This window comes from Myotis brandtii, unplaced genomic scaffold (assembly GCF_000412655.1).
Source record: "Myotis brandtii unplaced genomic scaffold, ASM41265v1 scaffold8, whole genome shotgun sequence".
Classification (NCBI taxonomy): Eukaryota; Metazoa; Chordata; class Mammalia; order Chiroptera; family Vespertilionidae; genus Myotis; species Myotis brandtii.
In genome coordinates, this window is record NW_005371219.1 from 10,929,149 (window position 1) to 10,951,076 (window position 21,928).

The 21,928-nt window shown below is 34.1% G+C and overlaps 1 protein-coding gene across 1 annotated transcript in view; it reads right to left on the minus strand.

The window, feature by feature from the left end:
• LIN28B (lin-28 homolog B (C. elegans)) overlaps positions 1-21,928 on the minus strand; it is a 78,673-nt gene that overhangs the window by 32,018 nt on the left and 24,727 nt on the right. The window contains exon 3 of the mRNA XM_005883800.2: positions 5,423-5,607. Coding sequence (XP_005883862.1) covers positions 5,423-5,607 — 185 coding nt within the window. The remainder of the gene's footprint in view (positions 1-5,422; positions 5,608-21,928) is intronic.

The window sequence follows — 21,928 nt, forward strand, 5'->3', positions numbered from 1 at the left end:
AATGTCAAAAGCTCATTAAAATATATATATATATATATATATTTAATATTAAAGGATAAATTAATTTCCTTTTTTGAAAGCAACTCAAAAATTTTAAATATTACCCAATTCTCATAATCCTTTGTATGGAAACCATCCAATAAATATTTGATCTCATTTTCACCAATACCAGAGTCTAAAGGAAGAAAGCTATGTAAAGTTTCTTTTAAACATTCAATTTCTACTTGAAATATTAGAGTTTTTTTCTGAGTTTCTGCAGGCATTACTTTACTATTTATTATGCTTAGAATAAAACAGCAATCAGAAAATCAACCTAAAATTGTGATTATTTGCCACTTGGCTTCTGACTATTCCCATCAGGCACCTTGGGAGACCTAGGCATTGCCCAGTGAAGCTCGGCCCCACACAATGTCTTGCAGAGAGAGGGTGATGAGAATGGCACATTGTCTGCTGGTCTGAACAGAGGTCACAGCAGGGAGAGCATCTGCTAAGATAATGTGAATGAAGGAAACAACTATAATTGCCTCATTAGGAGATCTCTGGCCAAATAATCACAAGAAGAAAGGACTTAGAAAACCACCCTAAAATTAACTCTATAATAAGGTAAATGTGAGACAGAGTAAAAAATGTAGAAGAATTAAGGAGACTTGGGTATTCTATTGGTTTTACTATTTTCCTTAGTCACCTTATGGATGAATGGAAAGTTGGATGCAACAGTTCAGTTATTCAGCTCCAGGCCTTGCCAGTCATTAGTAGGAAGCAGAAGATGCAAATTCACAGCTGTCCAGGATACAAACAAATGTAAAATAAAGGGTGCTGGGGAATTGCTTACAAGGGACGGAAAATAGGAACTAAAAAGGGATATCTACTGGTCTATATTGTGAAATTACAATGAAAAGCATATAATCAAAGGCATGGGGAACAGTTTAAGAGGGAAAGAAGTAAAATTAAAAGAGCAAAGTATCAGAAAAACAAAAGAGAAAAAAGAACAAACTGTCCCTGCCTGATCAATTGACTTTCTTCTATTTTTTACCTCTAACTTTTGAAGCCAGACTTTCCTTAAAAGTCAACAGCATAGAATTACAACTAAATCCTGAGTCACCTGAAATTATCAGCTGATATAGGTGTATGTGTTTTATTCAACATTGTTGATAAATTAAAATTTCATACCAAAAGCTAAGGTAAATGTTTTCCTAATTTAAATTTAAATTAAGTACCCAAACTAGTCCCAAGACTGAAATGTATTGACACTGTGACAAATTATTTTTGCATTTCCTAATATTTTGAAGTTAAACTTTATTAACTTAATTCATATTATACAGTCAAAACATATTATTATATAAATAGGTTCTTGAAGTGAATTATAATTACTAAATTTTTTTGATTCCAACAAACACAGTAAAATTAGCTTGTTACACCCATATAAGCCAGGTTTTAAAATAAGCAAACTATTTGATGACTTTGATGTTTTGCACCCAAAATGTGCTGGCTAATTTTTCCATTCCATTTACCATTCTGGTCTTTAAACTGCCTTAATCTCCTGCCCTCAGATGTTGACCTTGTAAGAATAGGGGTCATAGGTCAGAATAGACAGACCTCAAAGGATCTGGACTATCAATTCATGCCTGAGAGATTTCTCTTCCACAATAGGAACCTACGAAACAGCAAATTCCTAAATCTAATCACACAAGTATCAGGGTGAAACTGTTATTTATTGGAATTTGTTGATTTACATTTTTGAATATCTCTAGCACTTAAAGAGCATTTTTCTTTTGGGAGCAGGTTCTCACATGTAATAAATATGAAAATAAAATAATTGAAAGAACTTTTCATGTAAAACAGATATCCTTACTATCATTGTATCATACACCTAAGTATACATTTATTACTTTAAGGCATTCTATGTAGATTTTAAATATCCTGAATTCCTAGCCATAAAGAACCTGAGAAAAACCACAGAGATAATGTCTAAAAGTGGTTATCCTGCTGTAGAGGTGTGGGTGAAAGTGTGTGTGTGTGTGTGGGGGGGGTGTTAGAGAAGGGTTACCACAAGTTTTAAGCATACTTAAGGTAAATGAGGACATTCAAAGAATATTTTTAAATAAACAAATCAAAATATACAGTCCTTCAATAAAGGACAATATCTTATGGCTTCCAAACCTTTTTGCAAATTAAAAGAATTTGAAACACAAAATTATTGTCCTGTAAAAGTAATCATACATCTTCACTTTTATTTTTATAAAGAGCAAGTTAGCTCTTCTGAGAATATATATATATATATATCTCCCACGTTCAAAGGCTGTTAAATCACGTTGTTTACCCATATCTTCAGAAAAAAATCACTTCTACTGTCATGGTAAACAACCTGCTTCCCTATTTATAATGGTCTGGCCCTCTAGCAACTTTAGCGCGAAATTATAGCTAATTTGCCTACAAACGTCAGGTGGTCATAATAATCTGGCCACTCAGTGTACATATGTAATGAGTTTCTGTTCATGTTCACCTTGGTCTTTCTGACCATAAACAGTAAATATAATATATCATTCTCATATCATTTTAATAGTGGACTAAAAGAAAGGCTACATTTCATAATCAATTTTAAGTCTAAAGGAACAGCATCTTAAAAATGCTAAATGAACAAGACTTTCTAATATGATCAAATGAAACTTATTTCCTATACTTATAAGCCAAAAACATTACTACTGAACTATATAACAATTACCCTTCTTTCTAAAAAAAAATACATTAAAATTCCAACTCATGTAGAAAATGAAAAAGCTTACTCATGTGCTAATGCAGTGATGCAAATAAAATATTGCCTGAAATGGAATGAAAGCAGTAGAACAACATTCAAGTTAAGATTGTTGAAAAGAAACTTGCATTATAAATAGCACTTCTTGGACTATTTGGGTCAAAAGATGTGGAAGGTTAAAGAGAACAAAGAAGAAAGTCACTACCCAAGAAAAAAATTAGAATAAAAAAGGAGGTAAAAAAAGAAACCTTAAACAATTAAAAAATATGAAGCTATATGTATATACCCAATATATACATCTCCCATGTAAGCATGCACTTCAACTGATTTTAAAAATTATGTGTTTCTATTCTTTAATTATTAAGAATTAAAAGAATTTAACCTACATAGAAAGATTTCCAAATGAGTTATTTTAGTATACATGCTGTTTATAAATATAACGTATTTGTTAATATAAACTGAAATTTTATTATATAAAATATTTAATCATATGATATAGGCTGACATGATTATTTCATGTAAATACTAAACATCAACAGTGCCAAACATATAAATAATCATTCTTCCCCCATAATTTCTTCCTGTTAAAAAATACTTCTTTTTCTCATAGTAAATTGTGGTTTATTAAAGAATAAAATCATAGTGTAGGCCAGTTTGCGAGAAGAAATATATAGTTTAAAAATATTTTTTCTTTACAACCTTTATTTTACTATAAAGAGAGCTTTGTAAGGGTTAGTCAATCTCTACTCTTTGTTAAGGAGCATAAGAAAAACTAAACAGCAAAAATAAATCTAAAATTATTTCATTTGAAACTTTAAGAAAACATTTTAAATGTGGAGGATTTAAAATAAAACAAGATAACACTGCTGCTGGGTAACTGAACACTAGTAACTGAACACTAAATTAAGAACAATTTTAAGATAGAATGAAAAAATAACCCCACTTACTTTTGTAACTAGTCTATTCAAATTTAAGGCAAAAATCTTTAAAATTATTTTGTTTCTTGCCACAAAGACATAAATCTTCACAAAATGTGTTTTTATCATATATGTATTAGAATTGAATATATGTATTAGAATTGAACAAATTATATATATAACAAATTTGATATATATAATATAGATTAGAATTGAACAAGTAAGTTCTTTTGAGTGATGGAACCAAATTTTGAATTTGTTAAATGTTTTAATTGCCTGTAATAAAAACTTTAAGATTTAATATTTTAACCTGAAATGACAGAAAGTAGATTAAACTTTCTAATTTAAAAACATTTCAAGAGAAAAGGTATTTTTTCAACAGATAGCACTTGAACAATTCATATTATTCATATTAAAAAAAACACCTCAACCTAACCCAAACACCTTATATGCAAAAGTATATTCCAGAAAGATTATAGATGTAAATGTAAAATGTAAAACTATAAAGCTACAAGAAGAAAACATGGGTGAAGAATCTCTGTGATCTAGGGTTAAGCAAAGATTTCTTAAATAAGACATCACATAAATATAACATAAAAAACTAATAAATGTCTTTATCTAATTTAAAACTTTTCCTCTGTGAGAGATGTTTAAGAGATTGGAAAGACAACCCACAAATTTAGAAAAAAGATTTTCAAACCATATGTCTGAGAAAGAACTTTTATTTACAATTATATAAAGAGCTCTCAAAATGCAATAATAAGAAAACACACAATCCAGTAATAGGCAAAAGGTATAAACCAAAGAAAATAAAAGGATGACACAAAAACAAAAAATAAGCTCAATATCAATAGACATTAGGGAAATGAAAACTAAATCCATGATAACATATCTACCTACTACAATAGTTAAAATAAAAAATACTGTCAATACCAAATGCTGGCAAAGATGCAGAGCAGTTTGAACTCTCATATCTTGTTGGTGGGGCTTCAAAACAGTATAATCACTCTGGAAAAAATGTTGGCAGCTTCTTATAACATTAAATATATAGCTATGACCGTATTATCCATCAATCCTACTCTGAGATAAATGAAAAACGTATGTTTCTTGAACAGTGGTACCCAAATGTTTGTAGTGACTCTATTTATGATTGCCAAACTGGAAATGCCCCAATACTAATTCACACTGTGGGAAGCTATGTAGGTGCTAATAATTGACATGAAATATTCCGTGACATATAGTTAAGTAAAAAACAAATGCAAGTTTCAAAAAATTGCATAATAATATAATTCCCATTTCAGTTTGTATTTGAAGTGATTTTTCCCCCTTAACTTCTTTTTTTAATATTATTTGAATTTTCTATATACATATGAGTTATCCATTAAAAACAGACAAAACAATTAGGTATATTTCCATTTGAAAAAACAGGTGAGGTGCTGGGATGTACAGACAGGCATTTCTTTCTGTTGAAAACTCCAACCTCATTTGTGGTCTAAGAACAGCCTAATGAAAATGGTGGCAGGGGACCGACTAGTCAGTGCGCAATGCTGAGCGCTCAGTTCAGTATACTCTGCAGATAGCTCAAACTGCAAGAGAGCCCATATTACTGAAAAATTCCATTCAGCTACATAGTGGTGGCATGTTATTTTTACTAGACTATATGAAGTCCAATAATATAAAAATATAAATAAATTTTCAAGTCTTTCCTAAATACAATAAACTCACAAACTAACAAATTAAAATGATGACCTACCTATCTCCCTTTGGTCTTCTTTTTTGTAGTGTCTTCCCTTTGGGTCTTCTTTCACTTCCTAAACAGGGGCTCCCACCAGGTCCTGTTACCCGTATTGATTCAAGGCCTTTGGAAGATTTTTTAAATGTGAATTCCACTGGTTCTCCTTCTTTTAGGCTTCTAAATCCTTCCATGAATAATTTGCTCTGTAAAGAGCAGAGGAGGGAGGGGAAGAGAAAGAGAGATCATGATTATCAATGCTTTATAAATTATCTCTATAATTCTAAGATTAACATAGCAAAATATTCTTTGTTACTCATTACTAAGTATAAAGTCTTTTTTGTTTAAGTTCAGTGACGGTTATATGCCATTTTAAAGTTTCCTGTTGCAAGGCTGGCAGTGAGAGAATAAACTAATACCATTTTTTAAAGGCAATTTGGCAATACTTACAAAAATTTAAATGTGTATATTCTTTGACCCAGCAATTCTACTTCAAGGACTCTCCTACAGACATACTCACACAAAGGTTAAAAAAAAAAGACCTATATCAAAACTTACCACAGCACTGTCTGGTAAGAAAATAACTACCCTAATGTCCATCATTGGTAAATTGATTAAATAAATTACAGTAGAGCTATAGAATGTAGTGTCATTGAGCCATTTAAAGAAGATCTGCATGTATTAATGTAGGAAGATAAACATGCAACACTGTTGATTTAAAAAATTAAGGTTAAATAAGAGTGTGTTTACCATCTATGCCAAGAAGTCTTTAAAAGTTACATGTTACATGTTTATGTATGTACTAGTAGAGATGGAATCTGGAACAACAAAGTCATTTTCCAGTCCTTTTCTGGGAAAGTGGGGAAGCTTTTCAATAATACACATGATTGTACTGTGTGAACTTTTTATAACTTAAAAGGAAATACATTTTACAGCATGAAAGACAGTTGATTTTTTTTTTAAAAAAAGGAAGAAAAGTTTTCTGATTACAAAAGTATAACCTTGATTACAAATGTGAACTGGCTCTTTGGATCTTACTCTTTTTGTCAAAGTAAATGTGCCAATTCAAAATATACTAAAAAAAGTTTGAAAATCATTAGTTTATTTCTTCAAACCCCTTGTGCATATTTTACAGGTCTTATTTGGAATACCATGTAGTCTTAAAAGATTTTTTTCTGAATTTAGGGGCAAAAGGGTGCAAAACGAAATATGGTAGGAGACGTTGGTCCAAGTCCAGCTCTTTGGGTAAACAAGTGTGCAGCCACCAATGAGTCATTTTATCTCTTTTCTATGTATCTGTAAATTTAAGGGATTTGAGTTTCCCCATATGTGTTCTGAGGAACAGTGGTTCCAAACAGACTCCATGAAGAAAGGAGTTTGTGGTCAAATAAGTTTGTGAAACACTATACAATATATTGTTTCCCCTTAGTAATTGTACTAAAGTTTCTGAGATGCCCTCCCCTCTCCCCCACACCGAAATAAGAACCTTATCTAACTGTGTTTAACCTAGCAATTTCCCGACATAATTGATGCCAGAGCCCTTGCTTTATAAGTGCAGATGACTAGCTCACTTAGGGAAACACTGAACCAGAAAATCTCTACCCGTCGCAAGTCCATGTTTCAAAAGGCAGTTCAATAATTACAAATAACCAAGTGGATATATGGAACAAACAGAAACAATACTTCAAAGTTCAATGCAAAAGGAGTGTATTCATTGTGAAAGTAATATGATACATGAAAACAGGGTTTTCAACTGTTTTTAGGTCACCTGACACTGCGAAACCCTTCGTGGGGAAGTCTGCAACTGGCAGCACCTTTTCTGCTGTCTGATGGGATGTAGAAATCAGAAAAACCAAACAAAATACAACTGCCTACACCCTTTAAAATAAAAACAATTATTATTTTTAAAGCTTTTTTTTTAACAATCCCAAATCTTCTCGTTTCCCCTAAGTTTTCCCTCACAAATTATAAAGAGTTCTTTTGCTTTTATCCCCTTGCTTACTCCTCACTCAAGAAAGTACAAATTATTAAATCAGACGAAGTGGAGTATAGATGAACTACTGCAATGAAGAGAATGAACACAGGTTGTTCATATGTTTTGTTTCTACAGTAAAAATTCCATCACTTATTTATTTACTTCTCATTTCTAGTGTCCATGGGCACTATCACCAATTTGATTTGATTTCACTTTCCATTATTACAATTTTTGACAGGTATCATTTATAAGTAAACTTATAATTGATCATTTAGATTGGGCCTTCCAAATCTAAACTTTCATCTCTTATGGATCACTAAGTTCTGTACATTATTCATGATATTATGAAAGAATAGTTCTTTAAATTCTATCATATACTCAAACTTCTGTAAATTACTGCATAAGGCAATTTAGATTTATAATACTTCACACAAAAATAAGAACATCCCTAAGAAACTACAATGGCATTGCAAGGAAAAGATGATTCACATAGAATAGTCTATCTTTGCTATTATATAAAAAATTGCTACTACATAGATGGGAAAGATTTGTTGAAATAGGGGGAGGAATTAGCTCATTGCTTCACAAAAATCAACTTCTCTCCTTGACTTGATAATTCTTTTTAAAAGTGCCTCCATTTTTCTAGTCACATTGGTTTCAATCCTTAGTTTTACCCAAACTATTTATTGAAACATGTACCATTCTATCTTCATAATTTCTTTCATCTGCCCCAACCATTTCATTGGGTTACTAATGCTCTACTTCAGGTCTTAACTATCTCCTTCTTGGATAAGTATAACAGTTCCTTCATTGACATTTCAAGTCTCCCTATTCTAGTGTCTTCCACACCAGCATATTCTCTGAATTAATCTTACCCTGTTAGTTTCCTGTCTCAAAAATCTACAATACATCTCTTTAAGTTGTAGGTGAGACCATTCATAGTCTAAGGCAAATAATGTGAGGTCTTTCTCTAAAGAGACTGAAGGATATATCAGGGCAACTGGTGAAATATTGGATCCGACACACAAACCCCTATTCATTCTAACAATTAGGAGGCCACTGGTGCAAGAGCCAGCTCCCTACCCATTCAACCTTAAATCATCCCTATCCCTCATTCTTACCTCTCATTCATACATCTGAAGGGTCAACCAAGAATCACAAAACATGCAGCATAATGAAGAAAGGTCAAGATAAATGAGAGAACAAAAGAAAATTTATATACCATCCAATTAGTATCTCCACAGATATGAGACAATATGACATCAATAAAACAAGAACAAAAACAACTAGAGAATTTGAAAAATACTCCTGAAAAGTTAAAAATGATTGTTGAAATTAAATGGGATGGAAGTAAAAGGTTAGAAAATCTCTTAGGACATAGATAAACAGACCCCCCCACCCCGCCCCCCGCAATGAAATATATGATAGCCCAGCCGGCATGGCTCAGTGGTTGAGCATAGACCTGTGAACCAGGAGGTCATGGTTCAATTCCTGGTCACGGCACATGCCCAGGTTGTGGGCTTGACCCCCAGTGTGGGGAGTGCAGAAGGCAGCTAAGCAATGATTCCCTCTCATCGTTGATGTTTTTTTCTCTCTCTCTCCTCCCTTTCTCTCTGAAATCAATATATGATGGAAAAAACACGAAGTACAGAAGAAATATAAAAAATCCACAAATATCCAACTTGAACCAGTGTTCCTGGAAGAAAGAATACAGAAGATGGAGGAAGAGAAATTATGAAATGAATATCATAAGAGAACATCCCAGAGCTAATGGGAATATCAAGGAGAAGCCTATACTGGGCGGAAGGCAGTATGGAAGCTTTTCCAGGAGGTACAACTTTGAGTGCAAGAAGAGAGTGTGAGATTTTAATGGAGATTGAAAGTAGTAATCCATACTAAGCTGATGGCTTAACCATATGCTTGTGAAGCAGAATAGCTAATACATGTTTGGGGACGGCAAGTAGCTAAACTGCATGTATTACTGTGAAGGGAGTAACCAAAAATGAGGCTGAAAATTGCAAATTAGAGAGCCAGACGATGGATATTGTTGATGGACATCATAGTTTTATTCTGTCTAACATAAAGATCTAATGATACTTTTTTATTTTTAGAAGTAGTAATATCAAATCTGTTTTTAAATATATATCTTTGGCAATAACGTGTGTATGTGTGGAGAGGAATGTATGTGGGCATACCTGTGACAAGGTAACTGTCATAGTCTTAGCAAGAGAGTATTACAACAACACTAAAAAAATGAAAGGAAGAATTGGTTTTGCAAAACACTTCAGGAGTCATACTGATCACCTGCTATAAATTATTACCTGCCCCATGTAACAACTTATTGTTAAAATGGATAGTGATGTAAAAGTAACACAAACATCTTTGCAAGACTGTGCCAAGTGCTTTGTCACAGAAAGGATCACTTAACACAGTCAGCTGGAAAACAGCACTCTAAAAATCAAAACTTCGCTTCCCCCCCTCCACTACTTCTTGAACAAAGTTAAAACCTTGATAGATGACTTTCTCTAACTATAATAACAATAAATTTAAGTGTTTCTTTCCATTATTAGTAAGTATATTGAAAATATAATTAAAAGTTAAATTGTATTGGAATTTCAGTCCAAAAAAGCTGGGTGATACAGGTATGCTAGAAAAAATATATTTTGGGAGTAATAGGTAATTTTAGTAGGCAGAAAAACCAATGCAAATTCATTTTATTTTTTATTGTTTTTATGAGGCAAAGACTAATTTTTTCTAAAAGAGTCAGTTAAAAATATACAACTAATGAAGGGCCATTAATTATTAAACAGTAATAATATGCAGTAGTAGAGATATCACACAATATGCATGAGTAATGACCAACACTCTTAAGGACTATATGCTTTTAACCTGCATGCCAAGATACTCCAGGAATCATTAAGCCCAAGGCACACACACACAATAGAAAGATCACTGGACTACATGTCAGGAGACCTGGGATCCAGCCTTGTCTGCACAATTAATGTGTTGTACAAGCATGGAAAATTGCTTACCATTGAGTGAGTCACCCTCTCTTCTTTTTGTTACAGAACACAGAACTTCATCCTTTGTTATAACACTTTTAAGAAGAAATTCTATGACTTCACCCTGTCTATGTGGACATGGATGGGAATAAATGAGTAACTTTTTTGCCAATGCTAAAATGAAGGGGATTTCTCTCTGCACATTTTTAATACTTCCCAATTTACTGAAGAGAAGCAAGATTTTAGTTCTTATTTAATATAAATCCTTAAAGAAAATAGAAGCTTAAAGAAATGTGGTGGCATCGTAGAAGTCAATGTTTATCAAATTTTACTTAAATAGCTAAAATCCAGTTTAACCCTCATGAAATCATTAAATTTCACATAAAAGGATAGAAAAGAATGAGATTTTTTTTAGCTTTCTTGAAATTTTTTCCTTGAAATTAAAAGGAAGCCTTAAATAAACCCCTCCCTGTGGCCTGTACTTCAAAACTGGGAAGGACACACTAAAAGGGGCAAAAGTACTGGAATGGCATTGAAAAAGGCATAATGGAAAGCACAGTATTTAAAGCTGGACTTGAATGCTGGGTTTGAATCCTGATCCCACTACTGAAAACCTAAACTGCATTATCATAGACATGTTTCAAAAACCCTGAACCCCCGTTTCCTTATCTATCAGCTGGGGATGATATCTTCTAAGAGCAGAAAATATCAAAGTACAGTTACTATTAGATTCCAAATAATTAATGTAAAATGCCAAGAACAGTGTCTACACTGAATGAACAGTTACTGCTATTTTTATAAGTACCCATTCTGCCCCTCTACCTGCTGACACAAGTACGGGAGAGGTAGGAGAAAACCAACAGGTATCAAGCACCTATTCAGGCCCGGCTGGTGTGCTCGGTGGTTGCCTTGATCTCCACCACCCTGATTCTCTCCCTCTGTCTCAAATATATATTAAGCATCCTGCTATGTTTCAAGGATGGATTTAGGCATGGAGATGTATATGAAAAATTATGACATTTCTTTTCAGGAGGTTTGTAGCCTTATAAGAAAATAGATACATTATAATGCAATATGGTAAGTTTTATATGCCATGTATATTGGAACACTGGAAAAAAAGTACCTGTATTTGCTCTAGAATATCATAAAAGGCTTTGAAGATGAGAAATTGTTTAGACTGAAACCCAAGATGGACAGAAAGGGGTAGAGAGTAGTGTAGCTGGATCAAATGAAATAACAGTGAAAGCATTCAGCACACGGCCTGTTTAATGAAGAGGTTCTTTAAAAAGGTTTTTTTTAGCCCTAACCGGTTTGGCTCAGTGGATAGAGCATCGGCCTGCGGACTGGAAGGTCCCAGGTTCAATTCCGGTCAAGGGCAGGTACCTTGGTTGCAGGCACATCCCCAGTAGGGGTTGTGCAGGAGGCAGCTGATCAATGTTTCTAACTCTCTATTCCTCTCCCTTCCTCTCTGTAAAAAATCAATAAAAAATAAAAAGTTTTTTAAAAAAATGTTTTTATTGATTTTAGAAAGGGAGGGAATGGAAGAAAGAGATAGAAACATCAATGATAAGAGAGAATCATGGATAGGCTGCCTCCTGCACACTCATCACTGGGGATCCAGCCCACAACCCAGGCATTGCCCTGACCGAGAATCGAAGCATGACCTCCTGGTTCATGGGTCGATGCTGAACCACACTGGCTGGCCAGGACAAAAGATCTTAAAAAACTCTTATCAAGTCCTGGGTGGTGTGGCTCAGTTGGTTGGGCATCATCCTGTGCACTGAAAGGTTGCTGGTTCAGTTCTGGGTCAGAACTCATGCCAGGGCTACAGGCTCTTGTTGAGGTACTCCTTGTGGAAAATGAAAATTGTCCCAACATACATGAGCTTCAAATAATAAAATTTAGCAAAGTGTTGATATGGGTGCTCTCAAGAGACAATGTCATTTTCAAATATAAAATGAAAATAAAGCTATTAATTTATTTTTAGTGTAAACTGACTTAGACGTTTGGAAAAAAATTATATCATTTAAAATAACCTACTAAATTGATTATGAGGGACAAACAGGTATTGATAAGGGAAAGGCTTATTGATTTAGCAATGTGGCACTACAATGTTACTAGGCTTATGAAATGTTAGTAGTAACATTTTTAAAAGTTTGAACATAAAACTTTGAACTAAAATTTTATAAATAGAACTAAAATAAAATAAATAGAAATAAAATTTTATCTGACATAAAGGTCCTGACATATTTTTTAAATGATAACATAAAGTAATATGATTTAAAAACTTTAAAATATACATTTTTTTCCAACCAAGAAAGAACACTTAAATCAGCTGAATAATCTGGTCATTTAAGATATTGAAATTGTGCATTTATAATTCAAGGTACAAACGATAAATGTTGTCAGCAATTCAACACAATAAAAAATGTCCTACAATTCTTTTAAGCTTCTGAATCAGTGCTCTTTTCTTTCTTTCTTTTTTTAAAGAAACTGTTATTGAGGAAAATAGCTCCCATATTGTATGGAATAATATCTTTATTTTCACTACATTTATTGAACATAGTAATTTCCAACAAGTTGTCAAGGGTGAGGAGCAGTTCTTAAATCATAAAGCCAGAGAAGTTGAAGCTGGAAGGGAGCTTAGACATCTCAGTCTTGGAAGACACATATACCGTAAAATTCATTAAGATAGCAAGAGCATAACAAAATTATAGGCCCTGTGTGGCTCAGCTGGTTGGAGCATCATCCTCTACATTGAAGGGTTTCAGGTTCAATTCCAGGTTAGGGCACATAACAGGTCTGCTGCTGGTTTGAATCTGGTAGGGGTGCATACAGGAGGCAACTGATAGCTCTCTCTCTCTCTCTCTCTCTCTCTCCCTCCCCCCCTCTTCTCCCTCCCTTGAAAAATCAATAAAATAAATAAATAAACAAATAAATCAATAAAATAAAAATTAAAAAAGAAATTACCGAACATGCATACGTGGAATACCATTGTGGTAGCCATTACAGCTGTTACACATATTCTAGTTACCCTCTTCAGGGCAAATGGCAAGTAGTACTTCACCGCTGTATTTTAAATTAGGCATGAACACATGACTTGCTTTGGTCATGCAATGTGAGTGGAAGTGGCTTGGGTACTTTGGGGTAGAAGCTTTAAGCGCTAGTGCACAATCTGCCTTATTCTCCCTTCCTTCTCAGCAATCATGGAAGAATGTTGCATGATGAAGTTTCAGTTAGACTGAGTCCTGAAGTGAGGTCATGAGTAGAAGGCTCTGCAGACCACACATGTAGTGTGAGAGAGACAGAACTTTCATTGTGTAGCCACTGAAAACTTGAAACTGTTAGCAAACATAACCTAGACTGACCTGAGTATTACAGAAATAGGAATCTAGAACGGAGTTGTAGCCATAGCAGAAGCCTAAAATATTTGGCATTAAGGTTGGTGAGTGGGAGGAAAGAAAATTATACTGACGGCAATCCATGCATGTGGTATCAAAGCATTTGTAAAACTGTCACATAACAAAATGGCCTGGTCGCTCTTAAAAATGGACAGCTAATCATCACCAGACATTTCAATGTGAAAGGAAGGAAGCCAAAGAAGCAAACAAAAAAAAGCCTGGAGGAAACAAGACAATGTTGGGAAAAGAAATCTTAAAAATTTACAATTAACATCCTCAAACAGAGAAGATTACATTGCATCCATAAAACATACTCCTGGGCAGTGGTTTAGTGGTTCCTACAGCTAACTGATCTGTCTTAAAATAACTGTGAATAAGGGCAGGGTTCTCTTATCAGCTACATCAACACTTCTTTCTCTTTGGATTACCTCTTCCACTCAAAACTACAGGTCTTTTATAATAGTTGTATCTAAGGGAATAAAAATACCCAAAGTTAACTATTATAACAATAGATATCTAAATTTTTTTAAACCTACAATTTAGAGATGAAGAAATTAAATCCCAAATTAACTATGAAAAATTAAATGCCCAAAGTCTTATAACTAGTTAATGGCAAAGCTGGGACAAGATCATGTTTCCTGTCTTCAAAGTTAATGTTCTTTTTCAGTACCTACAAAATACTGTTTCCCACAAGCCCAACTTTATAGTATTTTACAGTTTAACACAGGAAATCTCTATTACTGATTAACTTGAATGATTGCCAGTAGAATGTGATGCAGTGACAGAAATGTTCTGTATTTGTGCTGTCCAAGATGGTAGCTACTAACAGGCCACATGTGGCTACTGATCACCTGAAATACTGTTAGTGCAACGGGAGAACCAAATATTTTATTAGTTTAAGTTTAAATAGTCACACAGGCTAGTGACTACCATTTTGGACAGCGCAGTCTTGGAGTTATGCCCTAAAGATCTGAGAGGTACTTTGCAAAGGAGGTTTGAAAACGATCACATTTATATATTGCTCAGTCCTACTAATGCAAGAGAATTAACATAGGTAATAACTATAAGATATATTACTTTGAAATGTTTATATTAACTACATGACTACCTGACCACCTTCATCTTCCAATCTATGTATCAGACAGCAGGATATTGTATGCCATGGGAGGAAAATCTGTATGGCTGATGCAAGGTTGGGCAAAGAATGAACAAACTCTCCTTGTAAAAATTGAGAGAATCTCTTCAAGTGCTGAGCCTGCTCCAGTGATCACAGAAGGTCACAAAACCAGGGGATCTTCCCAGGCATGAAATAAGTTCCACAACTCTGCTCTAAGTCTTTCGTTGGATAAATCATTGGTTACATGTAAGGCAATGCCCCAGGTATGCCACATTACAATGTTTACATTATTACAAATTGTTCCAAATAACCAGACAGAAAGAAAAAGATCTAATATTAAGCAAGGGCTTCATTCACTTAAGATTGTGCTATGCATTTTATCTCTTCTCCCCTTTCTCTAATATTTAAATACTTGCTAAGAAACATAACTTCCAGCTAGGGATATGGATTTTTAATAGCAAGAAAAACTTGGAAGGGGCTCATTTTATTCACAGGAATGTCATAGTATTTCCTTAATTAGCTCATCATCTTTCAGTAATACTGTTTTAATATCTATATTTTCATTAGCACAGTCCCCAAGACTTATTTTCTCCCGTCTTCTCTTCCCACTCATTCAGCACACTTCATTACCCTTGTTAATAACTCTTGCTTTATCTTACACATGCCCCTCTCCCCTTAGAATCCTGACAAATTTTTTTTTATGACACTCACCAACCCTAAACAGTATTTCGGAAATGAGTTATCTTCTGTTGAAAAAAAAAGCATATACATAGGGATTACTGGTGTCTAAAATGCACTCACACCTCTCCCAGCTTTTTTATTTAGCTGTGAGAAGGCCCACAGTCACGGATAAGAGAATATGGGATGCCATGGCCAGGTAACTCAGTTGGTTAGAGAATTGTCCCCATACATCAAGGTTGCAGGTTCGCTCTCCTCTCAGGGCACATATAAGGAGCAACCTTTCAATGCATAAATAAGTGGAACAACAAATGATGTTTCTTTCTTCCCTTCTTCCTCTCTCTCTCTAAAATCACCAATCAAAATACTTTTTAAAACAGCATTAATTATTTTTAAAAAGAGAGAATATGGGACTCATATTCTCAAAATCTGTTACTACCATAAATCAAGCATAAATCTTGCTGACAGTAGGAAATCTAGATCAGGAAATAATACCAAAAGAAATGCCATCTCTCCCTAGCCGGTTTGGCTCAGTGGATAGAGCATCTTCCCTGGGACCAAAGGGTCCCGAGTTCAATTCTGGTCAAGGGCACATACCTAGGTTGCAGGCTGGTCAGGGCGGGAACAGGAGGCAACCAATCGATGTATCTCTCTCACATTGATGTCTCTCTATCTCTCTCTCCTCCTCTTTTCCACTCTAAAAATCAACAGAAAAATATCCTCAGGGGGAAGATTAACAAAATGATAAATAAAAAATAAAGACATGCCATCTTCAAGAATAAAGAAACCATGATTTCTGTATGCTCCAAGGGCAAATGATTTATTTATATGTGTTCCAGAGGCACGGCATGGAGACACTGCATATCCAGGTAAGTGTGGTGCTCATCTTGCTTAAAAACTAACATAGTAACTCAGGGCCAGGGCTACCACTGACAGGCTTCTGCAATGTTTTAATAAGAATGGGTATCTGATTAACTTAGAAGATCCTCTTGTTTCCTATCAGCATATGACAGTGGCAGTGAATGAAGCAACAGCAGCAGCAGGCCAAGACTTCTATCTAGCAGGATCAGATAAAAAACTGAAAATACAAACAAAATAGAAAACATATTCATACATGTCAACAACTCATATGTTTTCACATCTCCCATGTGTAAGCTATTTCTGAAATTTGAGGGAATTAGTAATATGAATTGGGGTTCAAGGAGATGGATTTTTTTAAAAACAAGAGGCAATGTATCAAGGTAGTTTGAATCAGCCATGTGACCTTGGTCATATTACTTAAGCTCTTTGTATATAATACAGTTGACCCTTGAACAATTGGGGGTTACTAGGGCCAACCCCCTGCACAGTCAAAAATCCACATATAACTTTTAACTCCCCCCAAAACTTAATTACTGTTGACCTGGAAGCCTTACTGAAAATGTAAATATTTTATTAAAACATATTTTGTATGTTATATGAATATTTTACTCTATTGTTATAATAAAGTAGGCTAGAGAAAAGAAAATGTTAAGAAAATCATAAGGAGCCCTAACCAGTTTGGCTCAGTGGATAGAGCATCGGCCTGTGGACTGAAGGGTCCCAGGTTCGATTCCAGTCAAGGGCATATACCTTGGTTGCGGGCACATCCCCAGTGGGGGGTGTGCAGGAGGCAGCTGATCGATGTTTCTCTCTCATCGATGTGTCTAACTCTCTATCCCTCTCCCTTCCTCTCTGTAAGAAATCAATAAAATATATTTTTTTAAAAAAGAAAATCATAAGGAAAATACATCTCAGTATCTATTGAGAAAACGGACCCACACAGTTCAAACCTGTGTTGTTCAAGGGTCAACTGTAATACTAACTATACAGGGGTGTTATTAGAATTAGGTGAGTTAATATATGCCAACGGCTCAGAACAGTACCTGGCATGTAGTAAATTCTATAAAATATTAAAAGGTCATTTTGTATGTAAATGTGATAGCATTTTTAAAGTATCTATAAGTGACTGCTATTGCTTTCCCCCCTTGTCACAAATAGTACCTATTCATTTTTTAAAATACAGACTTAAAAAAAAAAGAGGGTAAAAACCACATGAAATCCCATCATAATCCTATTATCATTTTTTAAACCATTTTTTTTACCATTACCCATAAACTTTTTATTTTTCATATGCATATAGACAGATGTAAATAGAAATTTTTAAAAACATCTATTTAAACACTGAGACCAAAACAAAACAGAGGGTAAAAACCACATGAAATCCCGTCATACTCCTGTTATCATTTTTTAAACCATTTTTTACCATTACCCATAACCTTTTTATTTTTCATATGCATATAGACAGATGTAGATAGAAATTTTTAAAAACATCTATTTAAACACTGAGACCCTACTACTGAGATGTACCAATGTTTTATACTCCGCTATTTTTCATTTAGCGAGATAACACAAATATCTTTCCATTGTACTGAACACTCTTAAGGATGTGTTTTTACCCATCTCCTCCCCTTCCTCCAGTCAAACTCTTATATGAAATTTCTGTATAAAAGACAAATGTAGCAGGTCCTTGAATAGTGTTGTTTCATTATAATATCAGTGAGAAGAAACAATAAAATTGATTCCTGGCCAGGGCCACTGTCTGTTTGCACATTCTCCCCATGTCTGCGTGGGTTTTCTCTAGGTGCTCTGGTTTCCTCCCACATCCCAAGGATGTGCACGTAAGGGGAACTGCTGTATCTACACTGTTCCAGTCTGAGTGAGTGTGCCCTGCGATGGAAGGGCATCTCGTGCAGGATTGGGTCCCACCTTGTGCCCTGAGCTGCCAATATAGGCTTGGGCCACCCATGACCCTAAACTGGAATAAGCAGGTTGGAAAATAATCATCTTACTTGCTTTTATTAGTCCCTTTTAAAGGTGGGCATAAACTCACATTTATTTCAATGTATTTTTGAAGTGTTTTGGGTCTCTATTTAGAAGTTTGGTGATGTTTTCGTTACCAGAAATAAATAAATAGGAATTTAACTCTTGTTCATATCAATTAGCCTATGGTAAGATTGGTTTCATTATACGTTGTTTCCCAGTTTCCCAAAACCTATCTCCTGTAGAGAGAAAGCTGCTCTGCTTGAAGCAGAATCGAGTTTTGCTCGGCCGCCCCCTCTCAGAGTACTTCTAAGGAAATCAAGGTCACTTCTAAATGCAGTTTGACATCTAATTTAAAAACATCATTTCAAAAAATTGGCTACACAGTATTACATTACATGGATGTCTATAACTTAACTAATAACCTCATGATGAAATTTATTTTTTTCAATTCTTTATTATAATAAAAAATGTTATGACAAAAATCTTATTTAGAGGCCTTAACATGCACTGCCAAATTATACTGTAGAAACTTGTATCAGAATACACCTCTGCAGGACATATTTGAGACTGCCCATTTCTCTGCAACTTCACCAAATCAGGTATTGTTCAAATGATAACATTAACTCTGCCAAACGTTCATCTGTTAAATGCCGTTTTAAAGTTAGATTTCTTTAATTTCTATATTTGTCCTTTATGAATTTCTACATTCCTGCCCTTTGCCCATTTTCTACAAGGATGCTTGCTTTTTTCCTTACTAATTCACAAGACTTCTTATTACTCCAAAGATATTAACCCTTTCCTTTGTGTGTGTTGTAAATAATTTTCTTTGTATTTTTGCCTTTCAACTTTCCTAACAAGTTTCTACAAGCTACTTAAGTCTAATTAATCAGAGAAATACAGATCACAGAAAAAAGAACCATGATCATGCAAAATATTTTAAAAATTCTGGTTTATTCTATTCTGCAGATGCATACACATTTAATCTATACATAAGTTACTCACTTTGCTTACATGTATAATCTCCAATGTATAAACTGTACTCTATGAAGTTAAAATATATTTGGAATAAATAATTTCACTTATAAAACAAACAGGCATCTTTAGTTTTATAAATAATAGGTAATCCAAATATAAAATTGACTTTAGGTGTCAACATCAGTGAATGATTGATGATATTGGATTCTAAGAGAAAATGCACAGGCAAGAAGAAATTAATTTTTTAGACATGCAGTTGTAACATGACACAGCTGACAAATTTGGAGAGAAAAGAACAGTTAAATACAAATAGTGAAGGTCAAAATTTTTTAAATCACAAATAATAACTTGATTATTATTGCCTATAGGTGAACCAATAAATTAAACTACTATACTAAGAATAAAATTAGATGAAGTAAATCATCTAATCCTGAATTATTTGGGGGTATGTTCATTCTTAAATAGGTTCTCTATTAAAGCTTAACATTGAAAAATCTAAATAAAATGATAAAATATTAATGAATTTTACATCTCTCTTTTAGTTGAACTTTATGCTTTATGAATGAAATGTAGTCTCAGGACTTTAATTATATGATAGGTAAAAATTTATTGCAATGAACTTCAACCATTTCTAGCTTTTTCTTTATGGAGTTTTGTAACACTTGGCACTTAAAATTATGGGCCAGGAATTAGGCATGTTAATTTTAATATTCTCTTATAATATGGTTTGATTTGCATTATATATTGTACCTAAAACTATTCTGTAGATGATAAACTCAAATTAGGTAGATAACAAAAGCACTCAAATTTTATAATATAAAAAGGTTTAAAATAATCTTTCAATGATCAGTCTTCTCCAATAATGGAAACTTTCTCTCATTTTATTACCATGTATAAATCATACAAGTTTTTTTTTAAAGACAACTATCAAAACGGCACATGGGAATAAATTAAGGATGAAAAGCTAGTGCTTCTTCCGATGAGTACCACCAACACTAATGGGAGAGTAGGCATCTGAAACCCGGAAGTGTCAGCCTTTACTAATTTTTACAGGATATGAACTCAGCTACATGCAGATTATAAACTTTGATTTCAATATGGGTATGAGCTTCTTACCACTAGCAAATTCTACCCTCATCATTATTTTCTATCATTGTCACTAAATATCAAAGCTTTCAGTGAAAGCTTTCAAAATGAAAACATCTTATCAGGTGTACTTTACAACTTTTAGAATATCTTGTAGAAATAGTAGTGGTGGTTATTACATACTTTTGTTAATACTGTATAATAATATTGTCCAACTGAGAAACTGTATATAGATATAGTTTAATTTTATCACTGTCAAGGGTTCAGATTTTTTCATTCTTCTTTTCCTTTACACCATCTTATCAATGTTAGAGGCTTGTTAATTATTCCGCATCCAAATTTCCCCTTTTCTTTATGTTACTGCCTTTTCCTTTCTGAGAAAAGTGATAGCCTCATAGACAAATATCAGATGATCCTTTTCCAACAAAGTAAAAACACAGAACAAAGTGTATGATGGCACAATTAAGCAAAAATTTTTTGAAGTTCAGAGTATAAAGTAATAATGTAAAAAAGCATATGGATAAACACTTTAAGAGAAATAATTAGTTATTTTGAGTTATAGTAAGGTAATGTTCATTAAAATTAGTTTTAGATTTTAATAATTTTAAAAGGCAGTTGTATTGTCCACAAACACTAATTTCAGCCTACCATAACCTGGTTTAAGAATCTACCTGAACTATATTCAGAGTTGATCATTTAAAACCATTCACCATCTGGTCTCTACTTAGCTTTCTACCTCCCTTAAATACTATCATTACTGTATCCCAACCGCACTTCCTAAGGACACCCAACATTTGTTTCTGCCACCAGCTCTTTGCTGAACCTCTTCCCTGTCAGTGTTAAGGACAGAGGAAGATAAAAGTAGCCGTTGCAGCCAGAGGCTGGCCCGTCACTATCAGTGAGGCCTGTGCTGCTGGAGTTGGCTTGGCCTGGCACTCCGCTATGCAAGGGTGCTCATAACACTTTATTTTGAATGTAAACAATTTCAAAGAATACCAATATCAGACAAGGCCACTCTGTGACTTTATCTGAACAGAGACAAAAACAAGAACATTGTCCAAACCAAAAAATGGTCCAACACTCCCCTTTTCTGGCTAATAAGTCGGTATCCTTACCAATTCCAGTTTTGGCACCGCTGTGTTCTTTCTGCCTTCTAGTCAAGGGTTATTAAGATACTCAATCACAGAATTAGTCCTGCTTATTGAGAGCATCCAATCCAGGGCAAATCCCTGCTTCCTTGATCTCCCCTTAAATCACCTAACATAAACCCAAATCCTATAAAGCCCTTGTAACACCATCTCACTGAGACCCTCCAAGGTTACACAGGATGTGCTCTGACCCTCACTGTCACAAGTTAGTAAATCCAATTTTGTTTGATTCAGATGTGTTCCTGGTGGCATTTATTTATATCGGTATTATCTATATACACTATATATATGTGTGTGTGTG